The sequence below is a fragment of the Neolamprologus brichardi genome, chromosome 20 (genome assembly GCF_056152115.1).
Source record: "Neolamprologus brichardi isolate AB-2024 chromosome 20, ASM5615211v1, whole genome shotgun sequence".
Lineage (NCBI taxonomy): Eukaryota > Metazoa > Chordata > Actinopteri > Cichliformes > Cichlidae > Neolamprologus > Neolamprologus brichardi.
In genome coordinates this window covers 3,088,125-3,114,365 of record NC_142123.1, presented here as the reverse complement: position 1 = coordinate 3,114,365, position 26,241 = coordinate 3,088,125, and the positions used below count along the sequence as shown (strand labels likewise).

The window sequence follows — 26,241 nt, the reverse complement described above, 5'->3', positions numbered from 1 at the left end:
TGTTTAGATCCATCATCTACTGACTTCCGGCCATTTTGATTCTGATGACGTGTCGACGGGGCACTTTCCCAGGGTGCTCTGCGGTTTCGAGAGTCCACGTCATTGGTGCGCAGACGCAGAGGCGCAGAAGCGCTGTGAGCTGAGGTGGACTTCTTCCTTTTTACTGTTTGGAAGGAGCCGAGCACTCAGGCAGCTGGACCTCAGGAGCAACACGAAACCTCTTAAACAACCTCCGAGACGTCACGATGATCCGGATAGCCGCCTTCTTTGCGCTGCTGGTGGCCGCCTGCTCAGGTAAGACAACGCTGGAAGAGAGAATACCGGGTTAATAAGCCTATAATGCTAATCAGCTTTAGCTAGTAGCTAATTCATTGAATCACTACCCGCAATCTCGTAGCCACAGGAGGGCAGAGTGGTGAAAGTTAGGGTATCTATAGATGCTGTGTAGATGATCATGTGCAGGATTTCAGCTGACCTCAACTCTGCTCTTGGTGCCCATAGGAGAGAGCTGCACGGACCCAGTCATCACTCCGTCGGCCTACACCACCTCTGACGCCGTCATCTCATCAGAGTCTGTCTTCATCGTTGAACTCAGCCTGACCTGCGCCAACGGAGCACAGGTAACTGTCCACCTCTAACACTTTAAGGCAGCCAGCAGCACAATGATGTACTGATGCTACTGGAGCACTCATGGTGATTTCTGCTCTCTGCAGAGCGTAACGCTGTATGCTGATGTCAATGGAAGACAGTTCCCTGTAACCAGAGGACAGGACGTTGGAAAGTACCAGGTATGGATTCACATGTGGCTACAGGTCAAGGCACTTGCTTTTACTGATTCTGATTTGTTAGCAGAGTGTTTCTTGAGTCAGGGTGGGCTTTTTTGATTGATATTTTTTAACAAAAAATAATAAATCAATCAGTCTCAAGCCTGGATGAAAGGGGAGGTTTGCATCAAGAAGGGCATCTGGTGTAAAATCTTTGCCAAATCAAACATGCGGGGCATCAAGGAAAAGGTTTCCATACCAGATCGATCGGCCCAGGTTAACAACAATGGCCACCTCCAGTGCTGCTGGCCAACAGGATGCTGGTTGATAGTGTGCTACTACTGACTGAAGACAAATTAAGAGGAGAAGGGGAAAAGATGACAGGAGGCAGGGAGAGAGAAGGAGGCTAGTCTAGGTGAGAGTAGGAAACTCTAAATGTACACAGGACAAATGATGTTGAGTATGAAGCAGTCAGGAAGGAGAAAAAGAGGAAGAGTGCAGGTGAAGCTGGTGGCAAACGATCCACTGTGATGACCCCTATAAAGGGAGCAGCTGAAAAAGTAGTAGCACTTTGTAGATTCATGAACTACAGAAGGTTGAACATATAGTCACAATAATTTCAGTGCTGTCTAAATCTGTTATGAGCCAGATGATCGTGGTTACAGTTTTACCTGATACTGCTTTATTTCTCATTGTTTTTATCAGCTTTGTGCCAGTAATAATGTCTCATTATAAAAAGTTTCAGAAACGGTTTGAATTTTTTCAGCCAAGATTAGACAGCACCAAATCAGTCTTACACAACTAATAAATATTAGTTACAGATATATGTAAATGTAATCTTATTTACTGATGAACTCACAGCAGTCAGTTGGCTGGTATTAGCCTATACCAGTGGTTCTTAACCTTGTTGGAGGTACCGAACCCCACCAGTTTCATATGCTCATTCACTGAACCCCTCTTTAGTGAAAAATAAAATATGATTTTTTTCAAATTCAAGACATAGATATGTTTTTTATTGGTGCACAAAATGAGCCGTGCATGTCATGGTGGAGGCTCTGCCGAACCCCCGAGACCGATTCACCGAACCCCTAGGGTTCGATCGAACCCAGGTTAAGAACCACTGGCCTATACTGATCAGCTCTTAAGTGAGACCACCCTTAAAGCTTATAAGCAAAGGTGGGAGAAAATATCAAAGTACTTCCTCTTGTTATACACTTTCACTATGCTGGATGGATTCATATATACATATTGATATCAAAACATGCTGCCCTTTAACTGGATTTTCCTGCCAGTTTGGTCATGACTTCTTGACTTCTTGTAGCAGTAATTTGAGTAAATTGCAATAAAAAGGAAAAAGTGGACAGCAAATTATAGAAATTAAGTGAACCAACACACTAATACACACACACCCACACACACCAGTGCAATAAAAAATATATTAAATTCCCTTGTCAAAAGTAATTTCTATTGAATTAATAGTCACAGGATGTCTTTGATTAGGTGGTTGCCCTGAGGTTTATTGACCCTTCACAGATGAACAATCTCATGTAGAGCTTATTTTATATATATATATATATATATATATATATATATATATATATATATATATATATATATATATATATATATATATATATATATATATATATATATATATATATATATATATTGTTGATTTACTATATGTGAGTGTCCTTTTCAGGACACGGGGGTCATTAGGATACTTGTACCTTATGACTTGCTTAGACAGTAGTTTACATTTATCCCTAACCCTTTCATCAGCAGGCCATTAAAATACACGTTTGCCTTTTAGTACAGACTCGAGGCTTTACATTTAGACATATTTTTAAACTAAAAGTATATTTTAAAAAAAGTAAATAATCAGCTATTATTGAATGTGTACTTTCTTCCATCAGGTGTCCTGGAGTCTTCCTCACAAACAGGCAACCTCTGGAACATATCAGGTCAAATTCTTCGATGAGGAGTCCTACAGTGCCCTGCGCAAGGTTAGTGTATTATGTGTTGTTGATCAACTTAGAGTTTCCTTTGCTTGAGCTCCACTTGTTTTGAAATGAGTCGTCTTTATAATCAAATGTGCTTTAATTTCAATTAAATCTGTTTATCTCATTTGCTCCAGGCCCAGAGAAACAACGAAGACGTAAATGCCATTCACCCTCTCTTCTCTGTCAACATTGACCACAGGGTGAGTTTCTTCTAGGATCTCAGACTGAACACATCACTCGAGTCATGATCCTGCTATCTTGTAAATTAAAAGCCAGTAAGCGCCCTTAAATTGTATCAGCTTTAGTGAGCTTACATCAAGTATCACGTAACTTCCTGGCATGTTTGAAAGGTCTCCAGTGAATGAATAAACCCAGAGAGATTATCGCCTGACTGCACACTCTTACAGGCCTCTATTTTGCAGAGTAGTCATATTGTTTCCTTAAGAATTAGTGAAGCTTAAAGAAGAGCAAATGGCAACTGAACTTTGGACTTAAGTACACATGATTACCAGAAATTTGACATGATAGTGTGCAGGTAACCCTCTAACTTTATTTACCTCCCACTCATGCATCCTACCGTCATATAATCAACAGGATGTTCCGCTCTCATTGGTAGTGGCTTAAATTGCTCTCTTTAGAGTTGCAAAAAGTTTGACTCAGGGGTCCGTCGATTTCACGTTGCCAGCATTTTTTTGCATTTGCTTGACGTTACCAAATGTCACTGACTTGCTGCGGTCTCTGGTCACGATTTCACTGTTTCCTGCGCGGATGCATCTAAGGGGCCAGTGTCTGATTTATGGTTGGAATCTCTGCATTCATTCAAAACAACAAGTTCCACTTTTAGCTTTGTGTGATTCTCATTTAAAAATAATCCTTATCTGTCTCTTATTGGCTTGTTTTAGTTTCTCTCCATTTAAAACCATAAAACTACTATTTAAGCCAACTTTCTTCTGATTGGCTGTCCCTCATTTGCCTTATTTGCTCTTGTCCTTAAACCTGTCTCCCCCCCCCCCCCGCTCACTGCAGGGTGCATGGAATGGCCCATGGGTGTCTACTGAAGTGGTTGCTGCCCTCATTGGTATCCTGGTCTACTACTTGGCTTTCAGCGCAAAGAGCACCATCCAAGCATAAACTGATCCAAAACAGCTTTTTAAATACTGGATCATTAAAGACTGATTTCTGATGGGGCTCGACCAATTATCCATCATCCAGTGTTGAGACAAACCAACAGGATTTTGCCACTTGATCTGCTTTGGGGCAAGGAGCAGAAGTAGCAGTCTTTGTATGTTTTTTATTCAGACTGTGTCTCTTATGTGCTTTTGAGTCTTTAAAGATGAATTTTGACACACGATTGACTCTCGGTATGGGTGGAGTTTTGTAACAATGGTTTCTTTTGGAAACAACAGATCAATAAACCTGGACTTTACAAATAAAGAAATCACATAGAGCTCATGCATTGTATTGGGTCCCGCTTAAACAGTGGAACATCCTGACCAGATTGTGCTGCAAAGGTCAAAGCTTCCATGCAAATGAAATGTCAATAATGTGGCTGCGCAGACTGGCCTGAACAGGTCGAGTGGATGTGTCTCCTCCAGGAAAGTGAATAAATGACTTTTATTTTATTGGTTGTAGTAAAACGAAAATCTATAAATTCCTTTTTCTCTAGACAGATGGGAAGGTCTCTTATTTCACAGCAACACGTCATCTACGGTGCTTCCTTTTATTTTCCAGTCTAGAACTAGCTGCAACTAGTCACCTGAGCTCAAGTAGCAACCAGCTTTAAGCAGATTTATCTTTCACATGCTGAAATAGTTGAATTGTATCCCATCGATGGGTGGCCAAGTCGCATGAAAATGTCTCCACCTTCCCTAACTCCCATGCAGCCCCAAAAACAGCATATTTAAATCTGCCTGTTAACGTGTTTACTTTGCAACACGTACAAAGCTACAGGAATTCAAGACGACCTTGGGGTGAGGGAAAAATAAATCTATCTCGAGGAACATGAGCAGGATAAACCTGCCCAAAATGAACAAACCAAAATATCTGTGGAGTTGACAGAAAAAAGAAAACCACATGTCAGTGTGGTTTTTCTGCTGTAGTCAGACATGTTTGCTTCACTTGGTTGGAGGATGAGTAAATCCTTTGTGGCAGTAACCATCTTGGCCGTTGCAGTCCACTTAATCTCTCTTGATAATCTAAGCATTTATGTTCATAAATCCGGTTACGATAAAGTTTTAAGGCTTTGTGCGTGGTAAATATCATTTGTGCTAACGTGCAAACTCTTGAAAAACAATTCCTTTTTTTCTGTAAACATGTTCAGCTTGGAGGCTGTGGCTGAACTCTCAGTGGACATGATGGCTATTTTTGTCAGCACAAGAGAGGCAGAGCTGTCCCACTGGTATTCCTCGATATTCACGGAGAGCAGTGCATTAAACAAGGCAGCACGTCAGCAGCTTGTGTCCTGTCACATTTTCTCATAACGGGGATGCACACATGCCACAAAAAATAACAATCTGTTACAAATGTTAATTCTGTGAGCAGGGAGTGCGGTAGCTTGCATTTCCTTTCTAAATTCCTGCAGTGCATTGCCACTGGTTGAGCACACTGTGGCAGCTCTGTGCTGCTGATGGAGACTCCAGGCTGATGCCAGCTTCAGCTTTACAGGCAGGTTGGATGTGATTTTTACTGGTTATGGTTTACTAATGTTATTGTTATGTTGCCTTATGAACTCCATGCCCTCCTTCTACATCCAGTTTATGACATAGAGGTGCTCAGGGGAAAGTCATGCTGATGTGATCTAGTTTATTACAGAGACTTAAACTTAGCTTATCTATTTCTGTCTGTGCCCCAAATAAGGTTTAGCAAAGACTGTTCACTCCACAGACAAACAATTTAGCATCAACACAAACAGCACAACTGCAGCCTCTCACTTAGTCCTATAGAGTTAGTGTATGCTGCGAGTAAAGCGATCTGCTCACATAAATACTGCACAGTGTAGAGAACACAAGGAGTTTCTCAGATGACCGCTTCTCTGCTGCTTTGTCATCACACATTCACACTTGTGGTTTAAGTGCTTTAGTCTTCTGGCACCTTGACAAGGAGAGAAGAAAGCTATCGCAGTGTTGTTCATTTAGAATAGACAGGGGCTGGAAGGAATCCAGATGTTGCCTCACAGAGTCACCTATTGGACTGTAGGAAGTCGCGGACAGCTGGATGGAGGGATATAAATGGAACGGACAAATAAACAGTCAACGGAGGCCAGCGAGTCGATGCTAACACAAAAACTCCTGCTTCTCTTTGTTGTGTGATGGAGTTCAAAGTGCGTAACTCCAGCCAGCACATTAGTGGCCGTGACTGCCAATGTGGAATGAAATATTTAGAGATAAATGTTGTCCTTTTAGAAGGAATGCTCCGACAGGAAGTCACAGTTTATTCTGTCAATGGCAAATTATTGTCATATATTTTTTGTTTGTTTTTTCCCCATTTAAGAAAGTAATTTACAAGGTTGTGTAAACAATTCAGTCCCATTTCTATTTATATGATTACATAACCCAAGCTTTTAGTCTTGATTGTCAGTGCAAAACATCATTTGTTCTTAAACGTCTCTCATATATAGCCTTTTATCAAAAGTTTATCTTTATTATTCTTACACGAGACAAAACATTTTGCTGTGAAATAAGGATAACTGCAGAGGAATTTGTGTGTGTGTGTGTGTGTGTGTGTGTGTGTGTGTGTGTGTGTGCGCTCACTCGCGCTCAGAGGTGTGTAAAGCAGACCGGCTCAGGCCACAGACCCCGATGGGCTTAGCGGGATTCAGCAATGTGGAAACCGGCATTGCACAAATAATTTTCACATGAAGTCAGGCTTTTCTGTCTATTCCATAGGCATCGTTTTTCCTGCTCGTTCCTCACACTTTTCACAAAGCAGAACAAAGTCAACAAAGTGTGAGGTTAACTCAGTAATCACAAAGCAGACTGTATCTTTTTACACTGGCTTCCCCTTCCTTCACTACAATAACAGTTCATGCTCTGGTTACTTCATGGTTTTGTTCATATAGAGGAGGGTGTTATATGTACAGTTGCTCCAGCCCCAAACAGCTTGACAGTGTTTGGGGTTACCATAACTCACTGTAGCTTCCAAACCTCTGCGCTTATTTTCTCTGCATCTCATTCTTCTTGTCCTATTTGGGCATCATCTCATCTGCTTTGCATGACAATGCAGTTTGCAGTAAAAAAAAAAAAAAAAAAGAACCATATAAGGGAGGAAATTCCTTTCGCTCCTTTTCCACAACATATTAAACATCCCATCCACATGCCACATCAAAAGGACAATTTCTGGTGTACAGCTTTTGTTTGTGTTTGCATATTGGCTTGCGTGTGTCTGCGTGTGTGTGGGCAGCTGGCCCAGAACTATTAAATGGGTGAAGACCAATGTTCCCTCTAAGCTGCGTGCGTGCGCAATTGCGCACTCCTGCCACGGTCTCTGCGCACAGAAAATCTGCGTTGCGCACAGAAAAAAAATCTAATCTGAATTGAAATTAAAATTAATACTTTAACAATTCTGTTTTGCAGTGTTAGTCAGTAAGTGACTGGCTGCTCCTGTATGGGATTAGAACGATGCCTTATCCCATAGTCCAGCCAATAATGCGATTCACATTCGTATATACGCAGCTAAGCAACGTTGACAGGCTATGACAGCGTCCTTATGTGCCGGTGTTTTAGCGAGCAAAGCGGCTGATGTGGAGTGAAGCCACGTTAATGACAACGTGTACAACCATTGGAGATGTGAGCAGGACAGACGGAACAATTGACGGAAAAAGTGTGGACTTTATACCAGTTTTTAAATTGTGTTGATAGGCCACGTAAAACCATGATAAAAATTTCTGCAATGTTTGGTTTCTTCCTGAATACTATCGTTGTTTATATTTACTGCGGGAAGAAACGGTAAAAACGGCGTTTTATAAGGAAAAGCCTGTGAGCAAAAACAACCCCCCCCCTTTCCTATTGATCGAAAAATGTACCATGTCGACCAATCAAAAAATGATATGGCAACATGGCAGCATTTAGGAAAGGGGGAGTTTTAGGAGTAACGGCGGTGTTTTGAGATGTGAGAGATTTGCGACGTTTAGCGCAAATCTTGTGTAGTTAGTGTGTAGTGTAGTCAATAGTTTTGTTGTGTGTGTCAGAACAATGCTGTAAATCCAAGCCCATTATATATTCTTGATTTGAATACTGGCTTGTGTGAAATCCCAGAAATAAACCCCAGACAAAGCGACTCTGTGAGCTAAGGTGTAGGTCTATAGGTTATGTTGTGGTGATCCTCGGGTTGGGGGATGGGTTAGGGTTAGGAGTGGAGTGCAAAATTAAAAGCAATGGAAGATGGACAAGAAAAGTTCAAAGCCATCAGGTGCTCAGTTTAGAAAAAAAGAGAAAAGAAGAGAAGAAGAAACGAAAGATGCAGGTAAGCAGACGTATCATTGGATAATGGCAGATCATCCTGAAACAATCAGAATCACAATACTTTATTAATCCCTAAGGAAATTATGTGGGTTACAGTTGCTCCAAGAAGAAATGGTAAAAATGGTAACAGTAACAGACTAAACTCCAAACAATACATTATGTTACAGATTTTAATATTAACTAGTCTTTGTCAGTTGCTGATTTGTCCTGTTCTCATTGTATGACGAATTATGATGGCTGTTTGGTAGCCAAGAGTATACCATGCATACTCTCTCTCTCTTCATATGCGTGTGTGTGTTTCTCTGGTAAAATTCAGCATGGTTCCGACAACAATTTTATGTTAATGTATAATCCTTAATATGTTTTATGTATGTGTGTGTGTGGTGGGTGGGGGCCAGAGGGAGTGTTCGCCCAGGGCGTCAAACAGGCTAGGACCGCCACTGCCTGCAGGTGTCAGGCTGTTGTTCTCCTTTATCTCATAGTGGACAGAAATTATTTTTTGGAGTGGCACAAATAATTTGTGTGGCATCAAATTTGATGCAGAACAGCTGATTGTTCTGTAAATAGTTTGAAAAACTTTGTTTTTTGCATAACTCAGTTACTTTTTTGAAGAAGTATCTATATAATTAATTACCCAACATTGGTCATTATATACTGCATTTTGCAGACAGAGAGTTACAGACTCTCTCCCAGACCACAGACTCATAATACAAGTCAGAGCTTTATAAAAATAGAAAAAAGAAAGTTGTGTTTTCAAAATTGGAGTTCAAGTTATTTTTACTTCCAATAGTGTTAAACATGCTACACAGGTCATTTTTTAAAACATTTTCATTGTAAATGGGCTGAAGCAGTTAATTAAAAGTAGTCTAACATAAATGTAAATGCTGTAATTTGATTATTTTAATAAACCGTGTAACTTGGATGGATTAGATGCTGGCGTGACCACAGTGAACACGTCTGCTGTTGCTCACAGTGGTCCAGGGGACGCTCAGGGAGTTTGTGTGTTCGCTCAGACACGTGAAAAATTAGAGGGAACATTGGTGAAGACACATAACAACAAATCATATCTAAGTGCATAAATCTCGTGGAAGCGTGTTGAACAAGCTCCTGTAAAATATTTGTAGATGCCATTTTATCAGACACCATGCACATGCCCGTTTGTACTATTAAAAACGCAATATTGCTGGTGAGGTGTGCGCACAAGCGTGCATAATGAAAACAAGATGGCTGAAAGCGATAAAAAAAAGCTAACTTTGATCCCTCTGGCTCTCGGAGAAACGTCTTTTAAATCAGTAAACACTTACAGACTAAGGAATCATAATTGCTGCCAATAGAATAAAAGTGTGGCTATATTTAACTGCCCCCTTCTCTGTAAGCTGAAACGGTAAATGCAGATAAATTTTATGTGGAAAACAAAACAAACTCCATCAAATAGTTTACCGCCTGTTTTAAGGCTAAGAGCATATAAACATCTTCGTGGTGTTAAAACATTTTGAAACCCTTTTGTGAGAAGACAAGATAAATTGGGGAGCCTGTTTCTCTTGTTTCCTCTGATAATAAAGTATCATGCTCTTTCCTAACGCAGACACAGGAGTCGATGTGGGCCAGTTAGGCCTCCTGGTTTCTTGGAATGAGCCTCGACCATCATTAGGTCTGCAGAGGGGTCTTGGGTTAAGCAATGCAGACACATTGCTCAGTACGGTAAAAGTCGTGGCTCCAGGTCTGATTGATACCGGCTGTGGTCAAGGCTGGGGGTCTCAGTCATTCTTCAGAGCCACTGGTTGCACTCCTTGGCTGAATTTAAATTGATTTGAAGATGGAACTTGCCCTGTTTTCCTGCCCTTGTGACAGGCTCCCTGAGGGGTAATTTATTTCTTTTATACCCCATTGCAGCCGCACGGCTGGAAGGAAGTGCTGCCCTAACTGTAATGAAGAAGTGACCTTGAGTTTAGCCGTCACCCATGCTTCTGCATGGAAACCGTGAGCATTAGGGCATTCGGCATAAATATACACACACACACTGCAAGATTATAAAAACAGCAGTGACCTACCAGTTAGGCCATCTATCATATGCTCTGACAAGAGAGAGATGGTGGTGGCTGTTTCAGTGAAAAATAGGAAATGCCAAGTCTTTTATAGGATTACTCAGGAAACTAAACTGACTCTATAGGAAATTCTGTCTGATGATGGGTCTATTTTTAGGGGATATTTAAAGGTGTTCGTGCTATCTGCTTCTCAGTCAGTTGAAGTGCATTTATTATTTAGCCGTTTTAATGCTCACTAATGGCTGTACAGAGAGCTAATGCACAGCTGAGGAGTGTTCGGCCTCTCCCATCAATCTGAAAGGCTGGAAGAAACTAAGGTTTGGCCCTTTGCGTGGAGAAGAATCATCCTCTGACCTCTCAACTTCCTGCTTGGGAGAGAGAAAAATACATGAACACCCTGAAGATTTGGGAGAAGTTCATCTATTTCCTGATATAACAAAGTGAGACACGGGACATTGTTGCTGCAGAGTTTCAGTTGGCTGATAATCAAAGCAGAGGCCTGCATCTGGGGAACAAGTTAGCAGTGGCGTGCTGTAAACCCAAACACCACGGCCACGCAGAGGAAAAGGTGAGGCTTCTCCTTCGACCCAGACAAGTACTCTCGAGATACCTTGAAAGCACGCTGGTATTGTCCTGCAGACGTGAACAACACTGCTCTCTCACGAGAAAGAAAGATGCACCAAAGTGTCTCACTGTGAGTGCACATCATTTAAAAAACAAGATTATTTTCAACAGCATCTAATGGATAGACTGATCAAATACACACAATGTTATCACATTTCCTGTATGTACAGTAGCTTATATAACTATGCTATTGTAAAAACATACCATTAGAATATTTAAGTGTGTCATGCAGCTGAGGGACATAATACTTTACTCTGTGCACAGAATAAAATGCAATATTATAAAAACTGTACCTGGAAGGCAGAAACAGGGAATAATATACCGATATACTATCTAAGTATACATTAAATATATATATTTGTGTGTGTACATTTTCATTTACACAACAATAAATAAATAAAGAGATTAAAGAACACATGGCTCATGGTGTGATATAACATATCCTATGATCCCTGCTCTGGAGGTATGCTCTGTCTAAAAATAACGTGGCTGACATCATTTACAGATTAATCCAGTGAGGGAGGCCCCCTCTAAAAAGGTCTACTGACATTACAGGCACTTGGTTTGGACTTGGAGTATTTGCAATAGTCACGTGAAGCGTTTTCTTAAATAGTATTTGTTTCTAGATGTACGCTAACATGTAGGTTGGAATATGTCTACTGATAAGACTTTAAAGTCGAGCTTTTAAAAAAACTATCTTTGGTTTGACACCGCCTTGTTTTCTTTCTTCACTACACTGTACCTCAGACCAGAACATTCAGCTTTTATCTAGCACAAAATGTAACATTCTCTTCAATAAATATTCTTTACAACGTTGATCACGATACACGGAATGCTGATAAATACTTCTCATTTGTTTCTTCTGTGCCGTGCTCTCGTTTCATACTTTCAGAAAAGCATGACGGGAAAGTTCTTTTATGTGCCTCGTATGGCGTGTTTGTATGAAATACAGTCACATAATTGTGTCCCAGTTGAGCAAGGAAAACCAGGTTTATTTTGTTGTGCGGTGCTTTCCTTCTGCTGCACCGTCCTCAGGAGTGAATCTTAAGCCCATCTTGCTAACAAATCACTATTGTTGGAACCTGGAAGTGAATTCCTTCTTTGCCTCAAGCATCCGTCTCTAATCCTTTCTTTCTTTCTGTGGAATAACAAAGTTTGATCACATTATTAGATTTCAACTACAGTCCTCCTGGGACCACTGCTGTAACATCCGTGACATCCCCTGTCTGTTCTCCTGCAGTCTTATTCTCGTGCACTGTCTGCACGTGCTTCTTTTGTCTCTTCCCTCCAGCTTGGTTTCCTCTGCACCATAGTTCTGTCTGCTGCTTTATACATTAGGCATGCCATTAATGTAGCAATCCACCCCTTGCATTCCTGCTGCTCTACTGTATCCGAGCAGAGCAACAGACTGTCCACAGTTCTGTTCAACAGCTACTGAGGTGAAAATGTTTTCACCTTCCAGTCCATTTTACCCCACAGATCCACCGAAACACTGTTATTAATGGTGCTGACATCTTCAGTGACAGCCGTCCTTTCTGCTGGGGCGAGTAAGACAGGTGATTACAAATAGAAGTCCTGGTGAGAAGACAGCTGTCCTTTGATGCTGAAAACATCTGGCGGAGGTCGTCACAGTGCGTTCTCAGGCTGCGACGCTGGAGGCGGTGACGTCAGCAGAGTTGTGTGCAAAAGTACGTCCTTGCAGTGGGCGCGTGTGCACCCATGCATGCCTTTCGAGCATGTCTCTGTGTGTCTCGCTCTCCAGCTCATCAGTCTTTGTCAGTACAGGCTGTCCTTGGTGGTGGAGGTGTGTGTGGTGGTAGAGTCGTCAGGCAGGGAGCCCCGGCGTCCAGATCTTGACCCACAGTGGAGCAGATTTTGCAGCTCTCTTGACACGCTGCTGGAGAAAGCCGTGTAGATCCATGGGTTGGTGCACGAGTTCAGACTGGCCAGCAGCATCAGGATAGTGAAGGCCACTCCTGCAGAGGACACACACCGCCAAAAAGACAAGTCCAGAAATACATCCAGATGTAAAATGCTTATTTTCAAATGTACAACCTTTACGTTGGAAGGAAACATTCCTCTTAAAATGAGGACAAACTAAGGACGAATCACAGTGCAAGTGACATTAGTCTCTCACCCCTTAGGAAACAAACATAAAAATGTGCAAATATTTAGTTGTGCATCATTTTGTTTTTATTCTACTTCAAGAATTTGATTATAAATATCCCAGGGGAACAACTCCACACATGCTTCCTCCTTCATATTCTTCCTTTCTAATAACAAGTCTATTGTGCATTAAGCAAAACACACTGAGAGCAGCTGACAATAAAGCTGACAATAATCAGCTGAGTGTGGGGCTGTCGGCCAATCAGGGCTTTTATTTCACGAGAGTATGCTAATCATGCTTGTAGCTGCATGTGAGTACACTTTGTGTATGCATCTGTGCTCGTGTGTGCTGCTTATGATTTTAACTATGCATGCCAGCTGCTGGCACCGATCGTTGTTGATGAAATGTCAGCATCTGGCTCTGTTTCAGACTCTACGGGGGACATAAACAGGTTATTTACTGGCCTCTGGTGTTTGTCTTTAGCTTCAGCTCAGGAAAAAACAAACTTGTTTGTGACCTTGTATTATATTCTCCGTTGAGAGCTGGAGCTTGTACTTAGAATAATGAGTTAGATAGCCTAATATTTGGACCCACCAAGATGCTCAAAGGCATTGATTGGAGTTTTCTGTTAAAAATAGGAGCTTTTCAATTAGCTTTTTGTTCTCTAAAGTGCAAAACAGGTAAATTAGCTCCATTAGGGCGATTAAATAGATTGCACGAGCTAAGGAGAATCAATCCATCTGGGGTAAACAACATAAATGAGTCACCTGACCGCACAGATGTTGCTTTCATTTCTTTTATGGAGTAGATTGGAAACATAAGTGGATGTTGCATCCATTAAGATGTTTGTGACTAACCTTGGTCTGGAGGGTCTGGATCCCAGGCTGCCCACAGCTGGACAATGAAGAAAGGTGACCAGCAGATCGTATACACCAGCACAATGACCAGGGTCATCCTCACCGTCTTTGACATGGCCTTAGTGATACTTGGAGGTGGGGTGGCGGGGCGGTGAGGGGGAGCATAATCAAGGGAGCAGCGAGGAGAGTTGGTGTAGGGCTCCTGGCAATCTGAGCCGTTCACTGTTTGCTGATGCGCTGATGTTCTTGTTGTTGTCACATGTTCACCGTGGCAACTGTTGCACTGAATATCAGGTGGTACATAGTCATAACATTCTCCCACTTGGGTGTTGGGTGTGTTATTGTGGGGGTTGTTATTTGCAACCTTTAAGAGTTGTCCTCCTCTTGCGTCCCAGCCTCCTCCTCCAGACGCCCGTCTCCCCCTCTCTCTGGATCGCTCGTCCTCCTTCCTGAAGCTGTGAAAGCGGAAGAGGATTTCGTTTTTCTTCATCTCAGCCATCACCATCCTCTCTGATTTCAGGTAGATGTTGTTGTGAATCTCGCGGAAGATTCTTATCTGAAATATTAGAACATTTTGAGAAATTACAACAGCTCAGTGAGAGGGAAAACTAGACATGACCTAAAAGGCCCGAGGATTACGTTTTATCACGGGAACGTGGCAAATTCAGATGCTTGTGTTTGCTGCAGACTGTCCTGTTTAAGGTTTATGTCAACACTGAACGGAAATTTGAAATGTAACAAAAAAAGAGAGTATGCGTTGGCCTTAACCATCAGCCGTAAACCAGTGTCAGACATTTTTATGTAACATTATTTAACGCCACGATTCCTTCGCTCTATTACATAGCTACCATAAAACGTTATTGCACCAAAATGATTTGTGGTATTCTCCAGAGAAACCAAAACAACGACATGAAATCCATTACTAACAGGCGATTCATTCTTGCAACTATTTTTACTTTGATTCTGAAGGTTTGTTACAACTGAAGCTACACATTAATCCACCTTTCCATTCAGTTTATGGGATTTAATCGGGCGAGTCACTTGAAACTTTCTAAATTACCTCCTTCAGCAGAAATAACATCATTCTCTCTTCCAGAAACGTTCTAAATATCCCTCTGGATTTGAAATCTGATATTCAAAATAGTGGAAAAAAGGTCCAGAACTCTATGTTTGGCACAGATCTGGTACATTCCTCTCCCTGGCAGGACGTTTTCAGACTGGGCAGGCATCTCGGCAGTAGACCTCCAAGTGCTGTGTTAATTAGGGGAAAAAGCTGGAACCTAGAAATATCTTTCCCTAAATAGATCAGGACTGATGGGAGGCACCCCAGAATGTCATATCTGCCTGGGGATGCGACATAACACCAGCCACAGTGTCCACAGGTTATTGAACAATGCGTGCCAAATACACTCTTGAAACCAAAACAGCATTTCATTCATGCCACAAGCCTCATTACTGGATAATGTTGCTCTCAGCATGTAATCCTATAGTCAACACTCTTTGTGGACAGTGCAGAGTTCAGCCAGTACAACTAGAATTACCTGACAGATGGTGATGATGAGGGCGGGCAGGAGGAAGACAGCTACCGTCATCCAGGTGACGTAGGCTTTCAGCCCCCACAGCTCAGCAAAGTGACCCCAGCACTCGAACTCACCGGGAGCCACTTCTGAGCGAGAGAAGATGAACACCTGACAGAAACAACACGAGAAAAGTGGTCAGCACACCCACAGACACTGATAATCTGAAGCTAAAAATAGACAAACATCTTGAGTTCTCCTGTGGAAATCAAGCTGCCTGTGCGTTCCTTCCTACCTGCGGTATGCTGAGGAGCAGCGCCAGGCCCCAGGCCACCATGACAGGAGTGTTCCAGCGGGACACTGTGCCCCCTCGGTAGGCCTGCAACGGGCAGCAGATGGCATGGTGCCGGTCTACTGTCATGGCAACTATCATATAGGAGGAAGCAAACATGCCAACAATCTGCATATACTTGATGGACCGGCATAGCAAATCCGGCCCTTGAAACCTCTCTGTAATGTCCCATATTAGCTGAGGAAGAACCTGAACACACAGATAAAAAGTAGTTATTTTTAAAATAAGTGTTTCCTAATATATTCAGCGTATCAACAAGAAGTGCCTGCGCAGCCCGAACCCAATTTAGCACTTTGTCCGAGACTTATCTGAAAACTGCTTGAGCACCTCAGTAAGCCACACCATGGCACTCTTTAATATCCATGAGAAGAGCACTGGGCAAGCCTGTTTTTTCATTTGTTTGTTTTTACCTCAAAAAACACCAAAGATTTGGTCATCCACATACGAAAGTAGTTCTAAAACAAAAAATCATTCACTCCTGTTTGAATGATGTTTATAATTGCATTGCACAGCTGGACTGGGAAAAGCTGATCTTTTATTTATATATATATATATAAATAAAAGATCAGCTTTTCCCAGTCCAGCTGTGCAATGCAATTATAAACATCATTTGACTGCCATTTTAAGAAATTTGTGCAGCTGAGTCACCGAGAAGCCAACTGGGTAGGAAAGCAGCAGAGACTTCAGAAAGAAATACAGAGACAGTTCATTAGTGTTAAAAGTCCTGACAGAGGCCTCACTCACTGCACCTGAAAACAGACATTAAAGTGCACTAAAGCAGACAGTTTGTACAGTTATTACCAGTTTGAAAGTCAATATTTGGTATGACCAACTTTATTCTTCAACACAGACTGAGGTCTCTTAGTGAAACTTTCTTGTAATTTCTCTAAGTAGTGTACAGCAGCGGTCCCCAACCCCCGGGCCTCGGACCGGTACCGGTCCGTGAGTCGTTTGGTACCGGACCGCGAGAGTTGAGGCTCAGGTGTGAAATGTATAGTTTTCAGAGTTTTTATCGGTTTTCAGCGTTATTTTGTTATCGTTTTTATCGTTAACTTGGTTTTCCTGGGTCTTTTCACGTGTGTTATGAATAAATCTTCTTTTTTTCAGTACCGGTACTAGTTTTATTTTGCTGTATTAATCCACGACACCTTAAAGGCCGGTCCATGAAAAATATTGTCGGGCATAAACCGGTCCGTGGCGCAAAAAAGGTTGGAGATCACTGGTCTACAGGAATAGTTCTCCAGGCTCCAGGATATTTTTCATTGGGTGTTTTTCTACCTACGTATGCACTGACAGTGTGCTTCCATGGTGGTACTTTTCTGTGTTCATAATTCCATCAATTATGACAAGATCTCCACAAAAGCTCTGCCACGTTGTTCAGATGTCTGCAGACACTCGCTGTTGTGCTTCTCTCCTGACCTCCTCCTACAGTACATATTGACATTTTGAACTAAAAAATGTAAAATATGGATTTGTCCTTCATGCGTTCTGTTGCCACTGATTTTCAGTTCAGTTCTTGTGTAGTTTGGCACAAACCAGCCTTTTCTTTGTTTCCCTTCCTTAAGAATAACTTCCACTGAGACCATTTCTGATTATGCTTTGGCAGTATAGTATATGAATCAACTGAAGGGCCAGATGCCTTTATCGTTGTGGGGGTATAGCTTAGTGGTAGAGCATTTGATTGCAGCTCAAGAGGTCTCTGGTTCAATTCCAGATACTCCCTGTGGAAGCTTAAAAAGCCTTTTTTTAAAATGGCTTCTTCACAGACAGCTTTCCACCGAGATCTTTTTAACAAACAGTAAAAGGCTCATTCATTTATTAAACACTTTTCACGGACAAGCGGCCTGTGAAAAAGAGCGAGACAAAGATTTCACATGCGAGAGCAGTTGGGCTGAAGAACCTGACTGATTTTAAAATGTAATTCAGCAGGAGCTATAATTATGGTCTCAGTCTTGTTAGCATTTAAAACAAGGTAATTACTAGAGAGCCAGTCAGTATTCTTTCTGAGTTAAGCTGAGGACTAGGGTGGACAACCTATCAAGCTGAATGTCATCAGCATAGAAATGATAAAAAAAATGTAATTAAAAAATTGAATAATGGCAGCTAGAGGAAGCATGCAGAAAGAAAATAATAATGAAAATCCCTTTTTAACCCCACAGGTTAGGGAGGAAATGTTAGAGGTGAACTTGTTTGTTCTAACAGAGAAGGTCCTGTCAGAAAAGTAAGAAGTAAATAAGTCTAAAGCAGCCAAATTCACCGGCCAAAACCTGAAGCCTATAAAGCAGGATTTTTATGGTCAATGGTATCAAAGGCTTCACTGAAATCAGGCAAAATGAATACAGAACAATTCCTCCATCAGAAGCCTTCAACAGCATGGTCTCAGTGGACCTGCTTTTGAGAGCAAGACTGTAAAGGGTTAAAAATCTAAAATTTGCATAGTAAAGATCTGAACTTATTTTCTGCTGTTTTTTCTAATATTTGCTTATAAATAGTCTTTTTTTTTTTTTAATTTTGTTTAATTACCACATTCGAAAAACAGGTAAATTAGCTCCATTAGGGCGATTAAATAGATTGCACGAGCTAAGGAGAATCAATCCATCTGGGGTAAACAACATAAATGAGTCACCTGACCGCACAGATGTTGCTTTCATTTCTTTTATGGGGTAGATCTAGACCACATTTGAAAAAGGTCAGGTACAAGGACTGGACTGAAATAACTGAAAAAGCCTCCAATGGCCAAAGAAATGCTGGAGAACTATTGCTCATGACCACTTTAAAAATTACAGGAAAGTTTGAAAGTCTGGAGGCAAAGTAAAAAAGAAATGCACAGTATTTATATTATTGGTATTTTTGTGGAACAGTGTATACAGCTGTAACAGATCCAGACAGTATATAACTCACAATTACAGAATAAGCCCAGTTAAGTGGGTTTATAGTTTAACGCAGTTAAGTGAAAAAGAAATTCCCATGGAAGATAAAAATCAATATTAAGATGAGCAAGTTTTCAGTGTGACAAAAAATGTTAGTAAAGATGAAATATTTAGACTCAAAAAGAAATAAACATTTCTTACTTATGGCATAAAACAAAACAAAACAGGCCTTTAACAAACTGAGACCATTTTATAAATGTTTGTTTCATCCACTGCTGTGATCTATGCATATTCACGTTGCTATAATGCCTCAAAGAAACTCCTGTACACACCTGAAAGAAAGCCACCACCAGGTCAGCCACGCACAGGTTGACCATGAATATGTGCATCGGCGCGTTGTGCTTCCTCCGCCTCAGAAGCACCCACAACACAAAGCTGTTCCCCAAGGTGGTAAGAGCCAGCACCACCGCAAGCACTGCAATCTCAGCCCGGGCCAAGCCGATATCCCTCACCCTGGGCTGGGGAAGGGAGCGAGGTGTGCTATTGGAGCCATTCTCGGGAAAGATGCCAAAGAAGGATCCCCCACTGTGAGACGTGTTGAATGAGTTCAGTTCAGAAATAAACGAGGAAGAGAAGTTGTTTCTTCCTGTGGGGCCCAGAGCGGAGAGGCCTAACCTATCCCAGTCCGTTTCCAAACTGATGCTTTCCATTCCTGGAAGACAAACAAAGTGTTAATTTGGGAAAGCCAATAAAATCTATTGTTTATAGTTTGTATAAATGATGCTCTGCACAAACACAGTCTGCAGGAGTCAATCTGCTGCAGGGCTGTATGACTGTCCACTAGTGGATTTTGGCCAAGTCCAGATTATTATCAACAGACAATGAAATTGCACTGAATTATTACATCTGTGCATCTTATTGCATTTCCTGCAGTTGCCTAAAAATGCGCTGTCCCTTACAGTACTGCTGAGAATCCAAAGCAAAGCACACACAGACTTCTCACATAAGCCGATGCAGATATAAATCACAGGAGCTCTTTGTTGTTGGATCATCAGTAACAGTTTCACATCATGTTCTACAAATAGCTCCTGTTGGGTAACCTCATCAAATTCAACTCAACGTAACGAGAGCCAGACACTCTGCCAATCATGCAAGTGTAATTATGTCTCAGGCTTTTAATAATGCTCCTGTCTGTTTGTCCATCTACCCAAAGCTTCCCATTCAATCTGACGCAAGTCCAGTTTGGTTTATTTTCTTTCTAATTCTTTCTCAAGGTTGATTTGACAGCTTTGCCTCCTATCCCACCACCCTTATTCCTTCACGTCCCCTCTCATAATCATTCTCATCCCATGCTTACCCTTGTACATTCCTGTTTCCCCCTGTTTTTGTTCCCCTCTCTCCAGATTTTCTCTCATGCATCCAGGCGTTCTTTTCTCTTCTCTTCTCTCTCTCTCCCAATCTAAATTAATTTTGTGTTTATTTTTCTTTGCTTATAAATAAATGGCGGAAAAAGAACAGAAAGTTGACAGGAATTAGATGACAATTTAAGAAACAGAGTCATGGGATGTAGAGGGCAGCCTTGGTCAAATAAACTGCATGTAGAGTAGCGTCTGAGAAGGGGGGTGGGGGGGGTGGAGAGTAGCGATACAGGCGGTGAGGAGAAAGGAGAAAAAACTGCCCAGAAAAGGTAAAAGAATTGATTTTTGAGGGAGGGTGATTGGATAAGACTAGAGGAGTGGCGAAACATAGCTCCAAGCAGATATGTGCACTTTTAGTTATTTCGCTGTGAGTGATGATTGACATCGTGTTGATGTAATATTTTGACTAATATGCTGTGGAGTGGTCGTATATCTAAATGTGCCAATGAATGGGTGATAAGAGAGCTTCCATTTCTGCCTGATTAACATCAGGAGGAAAACTGTTGTGAGAATTGTTGTGACTATACATAACAAGGTTGTTCTCACTATTACGCTACCACCTAATGACCAGTGGACGCACTCCTGGGTGTGTGAGGACGGCTGAACATACTGTCAAGCTTTACATGCTGGCTTTGCCAGAGGAATGTAATCAGATGAATGCATGACAGGCCTGGCCTGGTTGACTTCTCTTCCCAGCACAAACCTACAGCTGTGGGTGAAAAGAAGAGTATCTCAGTGGGATCATTCCTCAGGACACAGAAAACTGCTCTTATGATTTGAGTGAATCCCTGCAGCCACACGAGGCAAACACAAGACTGCCATAAATGTCCAAACTAAGTCAATCATTTTCTTTTTTTATTAACATTCCTCTATATTTAAAAGGTTGTATTAGCGGGAAGGTTGATAGAGGAGAGGATCAGACGTAGCAATAACAGTTGTTTCTTTTCATCTTTGTTAATTAAGGGTGTAGACAACAGGGCCCTTTTTCAGTAAGGAATCTCTGGGCTGCTTTTCGTTGGTTCCGAGGAGCCTTGTGTCCCTCTCTGTAATTACAGTATAATTCATGAGAAGGTTCTTTGTGCGGCTGCACCCCCAACCTAATTTCATTAGATATATATTTCCATGTGATTCGTTTTTGATGTTCAGTCTGTTTTCAAGTATGCCTCGGTGCAGATAAGGTGCAATGGAGTTGTTACAATACCTGGAGTAAAGCTTAATTAAAGCTTTGACTCAAGAAAGTCAAATAAAAGCATTGAAAACTGCTAAGCAGGAGCAGCTGTTAAGCTGTCTGTAGATGACCACTGATGAGTACGTGCTGCATTTCTTTCTTCAAGGCAGATTTTTATCTTCAAATTTATGACATTGTTCTGAGAAAATCTGAATCCCTCGTTTACCTAAACTCCCAAAAAAGAAAATATGCTGAATGCTCATTTGCATTGCATGCGTATCCAAGAAATCTCAGTGAGCTGTCTTCCGATTGCTCAAGCTCATCTACAGGAGACCCATGCATAGCCCGAAACCTGTGCCAGGAGTGCTCTCTGTCATATCATGAAATTTCTTAAACCGAAGCTGCACGATGAAGGTAAATAATGTCAGCAGAACATTGCTGGGTGCAGTTTAATATATTCCAAGCAGACTTCATTATTTCCATCCGTCTGACTGACTTAACACAAGTACAAATTATTCTTTGTGTGCTTGATAGACTGTAGACAGTACTTCTAGTAAAGTACGCTTTCTCTCTGATTGATGATGGAGTCCATCCCTCCCTTGCTTTGCTCTCCAGAGGCAAAGCAGAATGCAACCATCCATTTTCATAACCTCTCCGTGCTGTACTGCTGTCATAGGCACGGGGGTTCGCGCTCACAGAGCCTCAGGGTAGAAAGGAACATGCAGTTAAAGTGCACGAAAACCATTATAGATAGCATCCACTCGCATCTTTCAACATCTGTGTCATCATTTCCAACTGTTCACACGTGTTTTGGTCATTCCCTTTCACAAACTACGACATGTTCAACATATGCCAAGATCCAAATACCAGATGTTTGAGACAAAGTATTTTTAAACCATTCTGAGGTGCGTTAAGGAACGAATTTCTTATAAAACCATGTTTTGATGTCAGTATTACAGTGTGTGACAAAATGCTTTTAAAGGAAGTTGCTATTATCCTTTAAGGCAAGACTTCACCCATTAGACACTCTGAAGGAGGTGCTTGTGCACTTGGTGGTTTAATCCAAACATAATGAAAAAGCCATCACCTCTCTGCCTGTCTTGTCAGCCCCTGGATTAGTTTCCTTTGACCAAGTTGACCGAGTCTGATTAATGAGGACCTCTTTGTTCTCATTACCAGTCTAGTCCACGCCCAGATGATCTGTGGCTAATTTCTCCTTCTACTCAGTCTTCCTTCTCTCTTCTACTTTTTCCACCCGTTACCTGTTATTTTCGCTACACTTTCATCCACCCACTCCATTTCTCTGATTCTGATTCCCTCCTAACCATTCCACCACCTGTGATCACAGACAAAAGAGGAAGCCGCTTCTCCTGCAGAGGAAACTGGCTCTGACATGTTTTTTTGTTTTTGCTTCATTTTAATCTCCGTCCCCATTAATTGACTTTGGCAGCAGGAAACAGGATTAAAAAGGTCTGACCCAATCTGAATCCAAGTCAACTGAAACTAATAAAGCAAGCATTAGATGACAGCGTGTTATATATTTACCTTTGGTTTTCCTCAATGTGATTCATGCGCGACACAAATGAATCATGTGGCGTCACAGACCGGGCCGCGTGGCATTTCATCTGCATGATAAAGCAGCCACGGCCACGTTTTTTCTCTTTAAGCCCCACAAATCTGTAAATTAGATCCCCGCTTGCACCCTCGCTGCGGCATTAATTCACCTCCTGAATGAGTCGGGTCAATGACAGCTAGCTAGTTTGTGTATATTTATGCATTTCAGTTTGTGGAGGAACCTGCTGTACTCATTAAAAATCACATTCACGGTTCTCTATTTGAGTACATGTCACTCAGGTTCGCTCTCCACCACTAACTGCAGCTCCCATGAGCAATAATACAAATTATTCTTTTACTGTCTTCAACCCCAAACAGCCAATTAAATGATAATTATGCAGGGCCACACCTCATTACACACAGCGATTCAGTCATTGCTTAGATTACAGTCATATTGTATCAGATCAGGTCAGTAGACAGAACTCATGCAGAAGGTCCAAGTCCCCTTATCGTTACTGATAAACCCCGTTCATTTTACCACTGACTGTTTTTCTTGTTATGTATCATTAACTAGCACACCACCAACAAGCAAGTGAACCATTCAAAATGGGACCTTTTTTCACATCACACATAGCTGATAATAAATTCAGAGTATTCCCCCTGAAGATTGGAAAGTGGGCTGCAGCGTTACCACATCAGCTAAAACAGGCCTGGAGTTGATTTGTTCAGAGCTGCAGCACATGATGAAATGAACACAAGTAAATGATTCCCCGTTAGAGACCAAAGTAAATCGACTGTTAAAATAACCGTGATGATGATTTTTTCCTGATGGAGGCTGCAATCAAGGAAGTTATTATTCGTCCGTAATAGTTTGTGTGAGGGAGAAAAAAGAAGAAGAAAAGTTTGCGATTTATGGTGGAAAAAATCTTTTTTCAATGACTTTGGTTGATACAAAGAGCTTCCATAAAAAACACGTCTGCCAAAAAGCAATTATTTGATTTAACTGACAGACAAGAAAGTTAGGGTTTTGTTGTTGTTGATCATTTTTAAGTATGGGATCTGTTTTTGATTTGACTTAAACACAATTTTGGATTATTTCTTCACTGTTAGGAGGAAATTTACCATTGTGATAATAAGTTGTGTCAGGCGATAAATCAGTGACACTTGAATATACAGACGTATGGATGCCGTCCACTCACAGCCTGGGAAAACAAATCTTCTGTTTGTCTAAAGCCCTTTGAGTTTCCTTTAAAAAAAAAAAAACATGCGCAGGGCACGCACGTGTGCAAAAAAAACGCTCACACAAAGAAGAGCAACCCAGTGTGAGAAGTCATCTCTTACCTTGTTGTCAGTGCATGGTAAGCATTCTCACGCGTGTCCTTTTCTGTTGGCTTTGCTCTTGTCTCTGCGACTGTGGGGCAGAGCATTAAAAGCATCACTGTTACAGCTCACGTTACAGGCAACAACAGATAACATTAACATCGTGACAGTTCCCCCGAGCTTCTGTAATCTGTGGAAAAACTAACAGGGCCACATCTATTTTCAATTAAGCTCTGCAATGACTTCTAATCAAGCACAATAACATACATGCTTTATGTTAAGAGAAATGACATCCTGAAAGTAGCTCTGGGAAACAACTAGGTCAGAATGATTTAATCACATTTTTTATTTCTGTTATTTGGAAAATTAGCCTGATTTAATTGTGGCGTTCCATCATTTGGAACAATTTTGTTTAATCAACCCAATAATTTACTACTTTGATTTACAGTCACCAGAGCACTTTTTTCCAAAATATAAGATGTGTGTTTTGTTCATTTTCTTGTTCAATAAAATACGTAAAATAAATATAATAAAATATATTTTCACTATCTACAAACATGAATATTATTAGATTATTGTATTCTTATTATTATTAATGAGGAAACATGATTCTAAATACAAATATAAAAGAAGCTGATAAAGCTCAGCCTGTTTATCAACACACTGGGCTTTGATGGCATACTTGAGTTTTGAGCATATATGAGATACTGTAGCTATACAAAGGCATGACCTCGATTGGGTTGTAAACAAATTGGAGGAATACAATGAGAACAAATTTAAGGCCCTGCTGGAAAGTTTTTCAGACAATGTTGAATAATGATTTAAATAATTAAAATAATTGTACATTTAACATAATAAGTATATGTTTAGCCATCAAATCAAATGCAGCAGTCATTATGGACTCAATAAGGTACTTACTTGTTCTACTTCAGTGGTGCATTTCTGTTATATGTCGCTTAATTTTACCCAAATTACTTCCTCTCAATCCATGTCTCTCCTTTTAGCCTCAGCTGACTCCTGAATGAATTAGGCAGCGCAGGAATAAAAATCACTCTTCATCAGAGTCAGGTGTTGGTCAGTGTTAACAAAAAGTTCTTTAGGGAGCTCTTTGTTATTCCTTTGCCTGCTGAGTGTACTCTCCTTGAGGTGTTGTAGTTCATTTGTAGTTCATTTTATTAAAGTAATCCATTCGGTAGCCATGCGTGCCCTGGGTCCATTTGCGTCAGGTTATGCTTTTGCAATCTGCTGTGCCTTCACTAGCAGAAATGAATTTGATCTCCGTCCGTTCCTACCTCCCCCCTCTTCCCTCCACAGCTATCTCCTCCTCCTCCTAGGTCAACCAGCTTGTCCGCCAGGACTGAGGGTGGAGCCTGCAACCAGGAGTGGTGCAAGAGAGAGAGAGCGAGGGAGAGAGAGAGAGAGAGAAGGGAAGGGACCTGTTTTGTCATCCATAGCATTGCACTGAAGTATGGTGTCCACTCAATCACCGTGAGTCACTGGCAGACTCAACCATCAGTCTTTACGTGCAGAATTCCTTTATATAATATTACAAGTAAGCATTCCAGAACAGATACCTGCTGATATTATAAAAGAGAATATTCAGCTGTTAATTATAGCTCTAAATCCAGATTCCCAAACACCCTCAGCTCCATTTCTTTCCCAACCCAACAGTTGAGCCATGTCAAGAGTCCCCACATGTCAGCTGAGGCTCAGACGAACCGCCCACTCTCACATTTGCTCTGTCCGGTCTCACAACAATACTGCAGTCAAAACATAAATCAGAGCAAACAACACAATGTGCTAGAGACATATTTGAATTCCCAAAGAGAGCTGAAATAGTCAAATGTTATAGTTTCCTAGAAAATGTTATTATGAATCGGCAGAACATCTGCCTGCAGAGGTGGAGACGCACTTCCTTCGACGGTGTAGAAGAAATTGTAGAAATTTAAAGGAGCTTAATCACCTGAAGTCGCAAATGCTCTCAGGGCAAGGAGGCGAAGCATATCGTGGTGCCCAAGATTTATATTAATATCCAACACTCTAAAAAACAGTCACTGACAAAGAAACGCACAAAATGCACAACCACATGCACACATTTGATATAATAACATGCATATGAGCATGAATGTAAGCATCACTGCATACCGTCCAGCGAGCCTGAGAAAGAGACACAAACACACACT

The 26,241-nt window shown here is 41.3% G+C and overlaps 2 protein-coding genes and 1 non-coding gene across 3 annotated transcripts; 2 read left to right on the top strand and 1 right to left on the bottom strand.

Annotated features, from left to right (window-relative positions):
• Positions 1–101: 101 nt before the first annotated feature.
• ssr4 (signal sequence receptor, delta) lies at positions 102–4,214 on the top strand. The gene is made up of 6 exons (XM_087834165.1): positions 102–294; positions 502–620; positions 714–788; positions 2,681–2,770; positions 2,902–2,967; positions 3,794–4,214. The coding sequence occupies exons 1-6, from the start codon at positions 246–248 to the stop codon at positions 3,896–3,898; spliced, it is 504 nt and encodes a 167-aa protein (XP_087690291.1). The 5' UTR covers positions 102–245; the 3' UTR covers positions 3,899–4,214.
• Positions 4,215–10,993: 6,779 nt separating this feature from the next.
• On the bottom strand, positions 10,994–25,351 carry avpr2aa (arginine vasopressin receptor 2a, duplicate a). The gene is made up of 7 exons (XM_087833480.1): positions 24,977–25,351; positions 24,080–24,149; positions 18,931–19,310; positions 15,672–15,917; positions 15,401–15,547; positions 13,860–14,415; positions 10,994–12,871 (listed from the first exon to the last, which is right to left on the bottom strand). The coding sequence occupies exons 3-7, from the start codon at positions 19,306–19,308 to the stop codon at positions 12,672–12,674; spliced, it is 1,527 nt and encodes a 508-aa protein (XP_087689606.1). The 5' UTR covers positions 19,309–19,310; positions 24,080–24,149; positions 24,977–25,351; the 3' UTR covers positions 10,994–12,671.
• On the top strand, positions 17,380–17,451 carry trnac-gca (transfer RNA cysteine (anticodon GCA)). The gene has a single exon. It is a non-coding gene; the product is annotated as a tRNA-Cys (tRNA).
• Positions 25,352–26,241: the final 890 nt, after the last annotated feature.